The sequence below is a fragment of the Saccharomycodes ludwigii genome, chromosome IV, assembly GCF_020623625.1.
Source record: "Saccharomycodes ludwigii strain NBRC 1722 chromosome IV, whole genome shotgun sequence".
NCBI classification, from domain to species: Eukaryota; Fungi; Ascomycota; class Saccharomycetes; order Saccharomycodales; family Saccharomycodaceae; genus Saccharomycodes; species Saccharomycodes ludwigii.
Genome location: NC_060203.1, coordinates 728939 through 741668, shown reverse-complemented (window position 1 = coordinate 741668; position 12730 = coordinate 728939). Strand labels below are relative to the sequence as shown.

Below are 12730 nucleotides of genomic sequence, written 5' to 3'. Positions count from 1 at the left end.
GTGTAATTTGAAATCTTTCTCCCAACTACTATGTAAAAAATTTAGCAAATTCATGAGCGAAACCACAACCAGAGGATAATGAGGTTCATTTTGAGAATAAAATAAAACTAAGTTTTGCAATATACTGGTTATTTTAAGTAATTACTTCATAATCTGAAAATCTTTTTCTGTAAAAGCATCAGCCTTAATACCGATCGCTTTACATTCTGAGAGTATTAAAATCTGCTCTAATCCAAGGGCTCCACTTAAGGCATCATGTAATGAATTCCATCAAACATGGATATCCACTCTTTAGGTAATACCTCCCTCTTTAATTTTTGTAGAACAATATTTCGAAACATGCGAGTATGTTTAGATGATCTTTTAAAATAAGTGTGGTGCATATTTACTTTGTTTAAAACATCTAAAATACCATCTTTATCACATTCTTCATCATCAAAAGTACATTCCACTTCACCATTTGCTAATATTTCATGATCAACGCTCTCATATTCTTCCCTTTCATCACCTCCAATATTATCTTGATAATCTTTGTTTTCTGGCCTTCTTTTCTCTCTCTTTAAAGTTAAACCAAAAAATGATCTTGTAAATAAAGAAATACAATGTAAAAAAGAAACATCCGTTATACTTGGTTTTGATATCTGTCACATCATCAGCTAAATGAGTGCAAAATGGATAAATCGTTACAACTATTAGCGATTTCTTCCAACGTGAATTTGCTCAATAATACCATATCTTTAAAAAAGAAAAATGACAACGAGTGAGTTTATCACATTTCACATTTCCTTTCCTAGCCTGATAAGATGCTAGGCATTCTTTATTATTAACTAAATGCATAAATTTAAGATGATTTCTTAAGAAGGGATTTGATAGTCTGTTTTTTTAAAGGAATATTTGATATTGCAAGTAGTATACTTTATAAAGTGAAATAAAATGGAATCACATTATCAATTAATAATTGAGGCGGGAATTCTCTTAGTAGTGTTGGTTTGAAATACAAATATAATCATGTTTTCAATTGACTAATATCTTTTGTTTTGTAAAATTTAACTTAGTTTTTTATTTTCTGTTACGTTTTTATACTAAGTTATAATTAATATGTTATATAGTTATAATTTAACAGTGTTTATATTGTACAATCATTTTTTTTTTTTTTGTATTTTAGAAATTTAATTTAAAAAAGCGGGCTGTTGTTTTAATCAGTAATCTCATTCTCTACGCAACTTACAATGTTTAACTGTTTTTGTTTTATACTCATTCAACGATAACAACTTTTACTACTGGAGAAAAAAAAGGAAAAAGAAGAGCAGTAACAAATGTTTAGAGACAGAACTAACTTATACTTATCATATAGAAGAACATTTCCTAGGTTTAATATTCCCACTAATTTACCTGATAGTACTAATACAACAGCAAAAGAAGAAGGTATTCCCATGCTAGATGTAGTTGACTCGTTAAAACAAGACAGCTCAACTTTATCTTCGCCAAGTAATGAACAACTTACGATGATTACTGAGAATATTCTAAAGCCAATTGACGAAAAACTAAATACCATTGATGATTTGATCGACAATAGGCTATTAAGACTTTATAAGAAAGTTATGCTACCAGGGTTTCAAGATAGAACTTCTGATATTGATCAAATTGAGGAGTTAAACTTCCAGATTATAAAGTATTTACAAATTTGTTCTCAGAGTGTGCAATTATTATCTCAAGAAAACGAATCCGGGAGTGTTCATAATAATAATAATAATAATAATGGTATTACAATAATTTTAGTTAATTTAGGGAAAGCATATGCTAGAAAAATTCAAATAAAAAGCACAAAATTTAGATTATTGCAAAATAATTATTTAAAATTTTTAAATAATGATGATTTTAAACCATTACCTACAGCCAGCGATAAGAGTTCTAGCCACAATGAAGAAAGCAATACACTTTTAGACATTGACGATAATGATGATGATTTACTATTACTTGAGCAAGAAGAGCAGCAACAACGAGGACAATTATTGCACCATACTTCAAATTTTTCTACCAAATATTTACAACAACGTGATGAAGAAATTACACAATTGGCTAAGGGGGTTTTAGAAGTAAGTAGTATATTTAAAGAATTGCAACAGCTAATTATAGACCAGGGAACGGTTATTGATAGAATCGATTACAATTTGGAAATGACGGCCTCTAACTTAGTACATGCACAAAAAGAATTAAATACCGCTACAGTGTACCAAAAAAAAGAGGGTAAATGTAAAGTTGTTTTTCTTTTAATTTTACTTGTGTTGTGTTTATTTTTCTTTATCATGTTAAGACCTGGTTCATCATCAAAAACTGTTGTAGAAAAACACAAGGAGTTTATAGTGGAACAGCCACAGCAAGTGCAAGAACAAACACAGGAACAAGAACAGTTATCACCACAAGAGTTGTACTAGAATAAATATATACTGAAAACAAGTAACAGATATTATATATATATAATATGTATTTTTTTTTTTTTTAAAAAAAATTAAAGAAAAAAGTCCTATAATAAACGGTAATATAAATGTACATAATGTCACCAATATTTTAATATTTTTTGTTTTATTTTAAAACAACGTTAATGGATGTAATATTCAATCATGGATACGTCCTCTGGGTCTAAATTTGTATAAAGCGTTAATATGATACCTGTTATCTACTAAATATCGTTTCAGTGCAAAAAGAAACAAAAAAAAAAAAAAAAAAAAAAAAAAAAAAATATCCATTTGGATATACATGAAAAATGCCGCTAGATACAATAGTAACAGTTAGTGGTTGATAATCCAACAATAAAACAGTATTCTAACCCGATGAAAAAGTTCTTAAGAAAAAAGTTGCCTATTTAATAAACCTAAGTAAAACAAACTACCCATTTTATGTGATTCAAGTAGTAATACCATCCAAATATAGTAACTCCAGAACAAAAAAAAAAAAAAAAAAAGAAAAAGGAAGCAGAAATATATAGACCTCTAGTACACTACTATTCTACCGAATTTCCACAAAAATCTGATTAACATTTTAAGTGATCCTCATTTTATTTCACCTAAACCCTACTATTGGATAATTACCATTGGCTCCAGCCTTATTTGCAGAAACTTTACCACCACCGTTCAATATCATGTTTGTTGTATGTTCATTTTTATTGCCATATTTTCTCTTATACCCAGGTGTATAATGTGATTGTTGAAATCTTTTCCCGCTAACTGCAGCTGTAGTGTTAATACCCATTCTATTAGGCTTAATACCACCAATAGCGAAATCTGGATTATGTGCAATCAAGAATTGTGAAGTATCAACTTGTTGCTTTTGTTGCTGAGGCATATAATAATAACCTTGGAAAGGTGGCGCACTTTGTTGGTATCCCATCATCATATGTTGTTGTGGCAAGGGTGCGCTACCAATTTGCTGTAGACCCTGCTGCTGTTGCCCTGGAGGCATAAAATAACCCTGTTGGGATGAAGGGGGAGCAGTGTAGCCAAATGAACTATTAACGTATGGGTTTCCGTTGTTTATTGCTGAAGAAGGATAAGGCTGTGGTGGTTGACTCTGTTGATAATTATTATTGGCAGTTAATCCATGTTGTACTTTTCTGCGATAATATTCTGGATTCACACCTCTTTGAGATACAGAAGTGAAATATGAGCCCGGATCGCTTAGACCATCGTTTGTAGAGTTATTATTACTGCTATCACCACCAATAACACTATTGTTATTATGGTCAGCAGTTAAACCTAATGGAACTTGACCACCATGATTGTTAGCAGATGAATTAGCAGAGTTAATACCATAAGAACCATCGTGGCCAAATTTACTATTGTCCAAAGCAGCGGAAGCAGTATTAGCTGGCTTGATATCGAACGGCAAACTAGGAATTGGATCACCAGTACTTCTTTTGCCAGTATAATTACCAACACCGGCAGTATTACGTTCTAATATAGAATTTGGTCTCAATATTTGGGTGGAAAATGTTTCTGGTTTGCTAGGTATTTTACTTAATGGATCCAAATAATTATTTCTAGGATCATATGCCTTGTTACTGTTGCATGGAATGGTACTGTATTTGGATGACGATTCTGATGCTTCATAAGCCTCTGTCGGTGAAGAAAGAGAAGCTTTGGCATATCTATCATTGTTAACACGATCATTATTAGTTCTTATAGAACCATTACGGTTAATCATCGATAAATATTCTTGCTTATTGTTATTATTTAGAGAATGAATATCATCATATTCGTCTTCCTTTTCTGTAGCGTGTACATCCTTCATAAATTTTTTTTCTGTCGTGTAGGAGCCACTGCTTGCTTCACTTTCAGTGCCCAAAGTATTAGTTTGAGCTAGATTATTGTTATTACTATTTTGAGGAGTCCGTAGATATGGATTCTCATAGGATCTATAGTTACTAGTGGCACTAGAACTTAATCCTATATCTAATGTACTGTGACTTTTACCAGCCCTGTTGTAATATTGGCTAGCATATCCAGTACCAGCATCTCTACTATCATCATCGTCATCTGTGACGGTCTTGGTTTCTTCGACAAAATTAGTTGCTTGTTTAAGTAAATTACCGCTTTTGTTATTATTAAGGGTGGAAAATGCGTGGGTATTATTAACAACAGGATTAGCACTACTATAATCATCTCCATCTTTTGTGCTGGCAGTTTCCTCCTCTTGGTCTTCATTATTATTGTAGTAAATGAAAAAGGTTAAAGGTAAACTCAATAACGCTAAAACTGCAGAAGGAATTAAAATCCACGAACACCAAGTAACATTGGGATAAAATAAAAGGAAGCAAACAATGCAGCTGAAGGCTGAACCCGCAAAACCCAAAAATGATAAAATCAAATTAATAATAAAAATGATTAGACTTGAAGTTCCGTTAGCTTTGAAGGAGAACACAGTAGATATAATGTTAGAAACCATGGCGATAAAAAGAACACCTGCGCTAATTGGAACCACAATTAATAATTCTCCCAAAGTACTTCTTGCATAATCATCTAGCTTCCAATTTGAACTACTGGAGGTTACTTCAGACGGATGGTAATTAGCAGAAGCTTTAGTACATGTAGAAGTATCATCACAATAACCAAAAACACCATAATGGATACCGTTATATGAACTTAAACCAATTTGTTTGAACACAGGAGCAGTGACACATGCTATGATTAGTGCAGCTAAGGATGCAAACTGGAAGCCTATAAGTATAGTTGAGAATGATATTAGTTTTTTATTATTTGACATTGATATATGTTGTAGAGCTATTTATTTTTGAGGTCTTTTGATTTAACCTCTTTTTCTAGTTATTTTTCGTTACAATTTTTTATTCCTTAGGGAAAAAAAGGAGGATAAATGATAAATAGTAGTTTTAAGTTTTTATATATTAGACCGTATATTTTTTTTTTTTTTTAATTTCTTTTCTTAATTTCTTTTCCTTAAATTTGAATATGATTTTTAATCTGTTAGCAATAAATTATATGGGAGTCATAAGAAAAAGAAGGATATAAATAGAAGGTTATGATCTATTTTTGTGTTTCAAATGAATTCGAATGTAATAAAAATACGCCTTTATTAAAACAATAGAAAAGTGTTTGAGATAATTAAAAGAAATAAAAGTTCAGCAAAAAAACAAATATATATATATAAAACAATGGCCTTAATCAGTGGAAAAGATAGAAGAAAGTGGCTTGGTGGAATCTGCTGTTTATCTTTGAATCAAATTCATTTCAAAAGTTAAAGCAAAGTAAAACTAATAATTGTTTATTTTTAGATTCAGATTTAAAATTAAAGTCAGGAAAGGCTGTGTTTTCTATCCACGTTACATTCTTACCATCTTTCTGAAAGAGGGGGAGCACGCAGCCAGAATGGCAAAGTACAGCCATTTTTATTTCTTTTTTTTTTTTGACTTTTCGCGTTTCGGTTATCAAATAAAATAAATCAAAAAGCCGAATAGGCCTATCATACACTATCGGAATACACCCCCATCTCAAAAACTATCCGAGAAAACTTTGTTCAAAAAAAAAAAAAAAAAAAAAGAAAAAATTATCGATATATAATATATATTTAAATATTTACCGCATTTCCCCACTTTTATCATGCTTTTCTATTCCAAGTTTGTAATTATCATATCAATTGCATATACACGTATGTATCTTTACATCCAGAACTAAAATATATATATATATATATATTCGAGGCATTGACTACTCATTTATAATGAATATCACTCATCATCAAAACGATGATATTATTCAAGAAAATATTGACAACAGTGATCATTTTTTTAATGAAGATATACCATCTGAATCAACGACAAATAACAGTCAACATGCTGTCCCTACTGATATAACAATACCAGAAACTTCAGGATTCGATAACTTTATTACAATTGATTGGATAGATGAAAGAAGAAACAAATTAAAGAAATCTCAGTATTTAAATAATGGCTTCAACACCATAAGTAACCATCAAGCTACCACTGCTACTTCCACAAATTTCACCTTTAGGAGAAATTTTGTTGTTAGATTTTTCAAATATATTTTTTATCAAAAGGCTAGTACTTTCCTTACTTTAACTTTCATTGCACTAACTATTGGTTGTATTGCAGGTTTTTTACAAATTTTCACAGAGAGTTTGGTGAACTGGAAGACAGGACGATGCACCACTAATTGGTTATTAAACCAGTCCTTTTGTTGTAGTGAGTTTGAAAGTACCACAAAATGTATAGAAAATGGTGCATGGACAAACTATTCCAAATTTCCAATAGAATTCCCTATTTTCGTTACATTAAGCATTCTTTTTGGTACTTTAAGTGCTATTTTAGTCAAGTATCTGGCTCCATTGGCTGCCGGATCAGGTATTTCTGAAATCAAAGTCAGTGTTTCTGGATTTTTATATAATATTGATTTTTTCAATCTAACTACTTTGATCATAAAGAGCGTTGCTTTGCCCTTGGCAATTGCATCCGGTCTAAGTATAGGAAAGGAAGGTCCCTCTGTCCACTATGCAACCTGTTGTGGGTTTATCATTGCTAACTTTTTCCTTGTGAATGAAAAGTTTTCCATGCTAAATTTCCCTGAACTAACAGAATATATGATTGCCGGTAGTGCTGGTGGTGTTGCTGTAGCATTTGGTTCTCCAATTGGTGGAGTAATCTTTGCCTTGGAAGACATTGCCACCAATACAGATTATAATATTTCGACATTGTGGAAATCCTATTATGTAGCTTTAATTAGTACCACCACTTTAAAAATCATCAACCCTTTCCAAAATGGTAAGATTGTACAGTTTGAAATTACCTATGACAGAGATTGGCATCTTGGCGAGGTACCCATTTTCATTTTATTGGGCGTATTTGGTGGAATATATGGCAACGTTGTCACAAAATTAAATGTTCATTTTGTTTCCTTTAGAAATAAGTATTTATCGGGGAAATTCCCCTTGCTTAACCACAAGAACTATGCTATCCAAGAAGTTATAATATTGACTAGCATAACTGCATTGATTTCCTACTTTAACGAATTTTTAAAATTAGATATGGCTGAAGGAATGGAAATTTTATTCCATGAATGTGCCACCGAAGATCCGAGTTGGAACCATGAACTTTGTAACGTTGGATCTTCAAGCAATGGCAAATTCATTCAGCTGGTATTAAGTTTACTGTTTGCCACCGTTGTTCGGGCATTGTTGATCGTTGTTTCTTATGGCTGTAAGGTTCCTTGCGGTATATTCGTTCCCTCAATGGCGGTTGGTGCTACTTTTGGCAGGTTTGTGAGTTTACTCGTAGAAAAGTTCATCACCGGGCCGGGTGTGATTACTCCAGGCACTTATGCTTTCTTGGGAGCTGCTGCATCTTTAAGCGGAATCACCCACTTAACGTTAGCGGTAGTTGTTATTATGTTTGAATTGACTGGTGCATTTTTCTATATTATCCCAACCATGATTGTAGTTGCTGTTACCAGGATGATTTTTGTTTCTTATGGCACGCATATGGGAATTGCTGAACAAATGATTGTTTTTAACGGATTCCCATTACTTGAAGAAGATATCGATAATAGCATTATCGACTATAAATGCATGGATATTTTGAATCCTGAGAAAAATCTAATTTATTTCCCAGAAACTGTTGCTTTTGGGCAAATATGTGCAATCGTACAGGAACATTCTCACGATAAAATAAAAGAATTTCCTGTGGTTGATAACAACAATAAATGTATTGGTTTAGTTACCAAGGAAAGATTGGAAACTTTTATTTTTATTAAACGTGGTGAGGATAATACTAATGATGCTGAAATTATCAATTTTAAAACTACCACAATGAACTACGATTCATTTACCAATAACGAAGTTGATGAACATGATGTTTTAGAGTCATCCAACCAAGAATTATTGATGAATAAATTACCGGTGATTGCTAAAAACAATTCACCACTGGATTTAATTCATAGTATTTTTCAAAAAGTTGGACCCAAAAATGTCATCATAGAGGACGAAATGGGTGATTTCCAAGGTTTAATTTCAAAAAAAGATTTATTGAGATTTGAAAGAGGGAGATATAGAGAAAAACATGGACCATTGTATCAATTTAACCATAAATGGGATGAATGTTTATGGAGTTTTATTTCAAAATTTACATCAAAATAAAATAACAGTTTTTTAAATGTATAATTATATATTACACTCTACTTTCATTTGTTCAATTTTTTTTTTTCCTTAAATAATTTAACTTAGATATATATAATGACGTTTTTAATCATCCTTCCATTTCCCTGAAACTTTATAATCTTCATAAAGATTTTTAAAATAAGCTTTACCAGAATAATCTAAATTAGCGTTAATCATGGTCAATTCATCATGAGATAAAACATCAAACACTGTGTATACAGCTTTAATCAATTCTTGCCTAACAACATCTTTCCATGGTTTATTAACGCAAAGGTAAATATAAGTTAATAAAATGGGATATAAATTACGTCTCAAATTGTTTTTAATTATTGTAAATTTAGAATTTAATCCATTATTATTATTATTATTATTATTATTAGAATTAAAGGATATATTTGGTTCACAATAATTCATAATTAATCTGGAAACGCACATCGCATCCGTTTTGTTAACCCATAGATTATTTTTCCCGCTCAAGATTTCTAAATAAAAACACATAATCTGATTAACGAGATTATGACGATTGCTCAATTTATATCTATGGAAATTTAAAACCGACGAGAAAAGTAATGTGGTAGCTTCAATAGAGGTATGTATTAAAGCATTATCATAGGTAACTGTTAAAATTTTCACGCACAATGGAAACAATTTTTCAATACAGTATTGATCAAATAGCCATGGGGATAAGTTCAGTAATTTTTTTAAATTAGATATGATCATTATAATTTTTCTGGTATTAGAATAACTAGCATCATTATGTGTAATTAAAATTAGATTGCTTATTGACTTTTTAAATATTCCAACTATTTCAGCATTTTTGACTAAATGTGCTAGAAAAATTTGGTAAATTTGTAATATGCTACCTAAATATTCATTATTTGGATACAAATTATCAATAGCAGTTTCCTTAAATGCTTTAATAAAAATATCAGGCTTGGAAGTAAGTTTAGAAACAATAAAATCAGTCAGTGGCTCGACAAAAGAATCCTCTGGCATATCAACACCTGACGAGTTAGTTAAAGCAAGGAAGTGGGCAAAAAAAATAGTATAATTTTCTGCGGGACAAATTAAAGAATATAATTTAAATATATCAATAATGACACTGGGCTGGTAAGCAGCAATCAAATCATTGATAGTAGAGGTAAAACCATTCTCACTTTCTTTATCAAAAAATTCTAATAATAATGATTTGTAATCGTAGTTGCTAGTGGTGTTCTTAATAACAGCGTAAATGGAGTTTATGCACCAGGAAACACGGTTTTGTTCAACTTTTTTCACTAAAGCAATGGTTTTTCTCAAAAATTCATTTCTCAATAGCTTAATATTATCACAATATTCCTTATTTTTGATTTCAAGTTCCTTTGATTTTTGTAAAACAACTAATGATCCGTATAAACACAAATCGTTTGTGTCGATACCATCGATGAGATAAATTAACGCTTTATTTATGAAGGACATATGTTCTTTATGTTGAATTAAATAATTATTCCACCCAATACTAAAAATACTACAATCAATACCAAAATTAGAGTCACTATTTATGGAAATCGTTTCCAACAATTTTCCAAAATCGGATTCAATATGTGTTTTAAAAGTGGGATTTTTATGCAATAAATAACAAATGGTATTCTTCAACAAAGTATTATCATTATTATTGCTTTGTACAAATTTGCTAGTCATAAAATTGATCAATTCCACACGTGTGTTTTTATAGATACACTCCAATGGAACCATGCTAATAAACTCGATATATTTGGTGATGTTGTTGATGTTGTTGTCAGTTACAATTTTTTGTGTCGATTGAGTAATGATATTATATATAATTTCATTTTCTTCAAAAAAATCATCTTTTATCTGTGCGTTTGAAGCAATATTTAACAAAATATCGGGGTAGTCATTAACAAGAATAGCAATTAAATCGTTCAATTGTGATTTATTAAACATAGAGTTAATTAAAGAACTCCAACGTGTGAAAAGTTGTTCAAAACTTTGAAAGGTGTTTTTTCTATGTTTGATATAACTTGTGAATGGGACAATTACTAATTTATTGAAATTTTCAATTTCGAACAATTCTTGTAATTTAAACAAGGTATAAAAATATATTTCGTTGTGCTTACCGCTGCTAATAATTTTATCAAACAATTTGTTTAAAAAATTTAAATCATTGACAGCATCAAAATTACTATAATACACTTCTAACAAATAATAAGTGAGTTCGATATCATTATTACTGCCGGTATATTGACTACCAATCAACATATGTAACTTCGAGGATAATTGAGGTGTTTTCATAATAATATCACCACTAATGGGATTGTTTAACCCCCTGATAATAAAAGTCAATAACTTGTTACTATATCTGACGTCAAAAGATGCAGCATTGCTCACCTTTTCTAGTATATCTGACAGTTGGCTTGCTGATAAAGTTTTTACTTCCGACTCAATTATACTTGTGTAGTGTGTTGAAGTGAAAAATATAGATTCGAAGTTCCTTTCTTTTTCTAAATATACAATCCATTTATCTAAAATAAAAAGATTAAATTCTCTAGCATTGACATGGCATTGTATTAAACGTTTCCAAATTGTGATACCATTTGATTCATTGACACCACTCCCATTTTTTTCTAAAACTTCAAAAATTTTCATTGTGTTAGAAATTCCGACTTCAATATCCAACTGCAACAGCAAATCAATTAAATCCCAACACTCAGTGATCCTATTGATATTTTGCTGAAATAAATTGTTTAACAAATCTTGTGATAATAATTTCTTACGAGTAAAACCAATCAAGGTTTTTAAAAACTTAGTAGCTACATTAGGGTAAACTGAGGTGATTTTAGAAAAAACGGGTTGGGTAAACTTAGGTTGTTGCTCAATGATTAAACGGAAAAAAATTGAGGTGGTATTTTGGGTAATGGCAATTCCATTTATTTTATTATTATCGTTCAGTAAATTTTCGATTAATTTGTGACTAAATTCACTATTAAAGACAAAATCACAAAGCATATTGTAAATCAAATTATCAGTGATATTATCACCCTTTGTGTGCCGCTCGATATAAAGTAGATATTCGTTAAAAACATAAAAGTTTTTGGATAAATAAATGGCAAATCTATTTTGTTCAGCTTTTGAGTTAAAATCCATTAATTTTAATAACTTTGGTAATATTGACAAGTTTGTATTGTTTGGTGTGTTGAGACTGACAATGGCTTGCGTTAACAACTTGAAACATTGATCTGGTGTCATATCAAATGTGATTGATGATTTTAACATTGTTGATAAAAAATCATCCACAGCTGCTAATAATGGTGTATTATCATTATCATTGTAATCATGATCATCTTTATTATTTTCGATAAGACTGAAAAAATTTGTGAAAATGTTAAAGATTTTCAACTTGTTAAATAGCTTTACCATTTTATTGTTGGTATTAATATTACCTTTACTGTAAAAAGCATAAAGCCAGAATTTATTAAAGGATTCCCAGATCATTGGGGTTTTTTTAAAGGCACTATTTTTGTCATCGTTCCACCTATCAATAATTAATTCTAAAACAAATAAATATTTATTAGGGAAATATATTTCATTTTGGAAAACATTACTGTTAATAATTGACACAAGCTCATCAATCTCAATGGTTTTGGATCTCAATAGTCTACTAATCCCCTGACTAGTTTTAGGAAGATCTTCATTCATAATGGATTGAAACTTGGGCCCTTTATATTTTTATTAATTTCTTTTTTTTTTTTTTTTTTTATTATAGATGTCATTGAGTCAAAAAAAAAAAAATTCTTATTGTCTAAAAAAGAACATTTTTGTTTGGAATGAAAAGGAAAAGAAAAAAAAAAAGCGAAAAGAAAAAGAAAAAAAGAAACGATGAAAATATATATTGTCCGAACTTCTGTAACATCCGAGACATTGGCCTAATGGAAAAAAAAAGAAAAAAGAAAAAAGAAAAAGAAAAAACAAATATTTTTAAATGTTTCTTCATTTTTAGATTTCCTTTTTGTTTTTCTTTTTTTTTTTTTTTTTTTTTTTTTGTAAAATAGTT

At 30.2% G+C, this 12730-nt stretch overlaps 4 protein-coding genes across 4 annotated transcripts; 2 read left to right on the top strand and 2 right to left on the bottom strand.

Moving 5' to 3' along the window:
- Positions 1 to 1316: 1316 nt before the first annotated feature.
- TLG2 (t-SNARE syntaxin TLG2) lies at positions 1317 to 2435 on the top strand (the record flags this gene model as incomplete). Its single annotated transcript, XM_046077953.1, has 1 exon — positions 1317 to 2435. One exon carries the CDS (start codon positions 1317 to 1319, stop codon positions 2433 to 2435), a length of 1119 nt encoding a protein of 372 aa, XP_045934350.1.
- Positions 2436 to 3060: 625 nt separating this feature from the next.
- SCDLUD_003395 (SUR7/PalI family protein) lies at positions 3061 to 5259 on the bottom strand (the record flags this gene model as incomplete). The annotated part of the gene is made up of 1 exon (XM_046077952.1): positions 3061 to 5259. The coding sequence occupies one exon, from the start codon at positions 5257 to 5259 to the stop codon at positions 3061 to 3063; it is 2199 nt and encodes a 732-aa protein (XP_045934349.1).
- A 972-nt stretch (positions 5260 to 6231) lies between these two features.
- Positions 6232 to 8658, top strand: GEF1 (Gef1p; the record flags this gene model as incomplete). The annotated part of the gene is made up of 1 exon (XM_046077951.1): positions 6232 to 8658. The coding sequence occupies one exon, from the start codon at positions 6232 to 6234 to the stop codon at positions 8656 to 8658; it is 2427 nt and encodes an 808-aa protein (XP_045934348.1).
- Positions 8659 to 8763: 105 nt separating this feature from the next.
- Positions 8764 to 12375, bottom strand: URB2 (ribosome biogenesis protein URB2; the record flags this gene model as incomplete). The annotated part of the gene is made up of 1 exon (XM_046077950.1): positions 8764 to 12375. One exon carries the CDS (start codon positions 12373 to 12375, stop codon positions 8764 to 8766), a length of 3612 nt encoding a protein of 1203 aa, XP_045934347.1.
- Between the last annotated feature and the right edge of the window lie 355 nt (positions 12376 to 12730).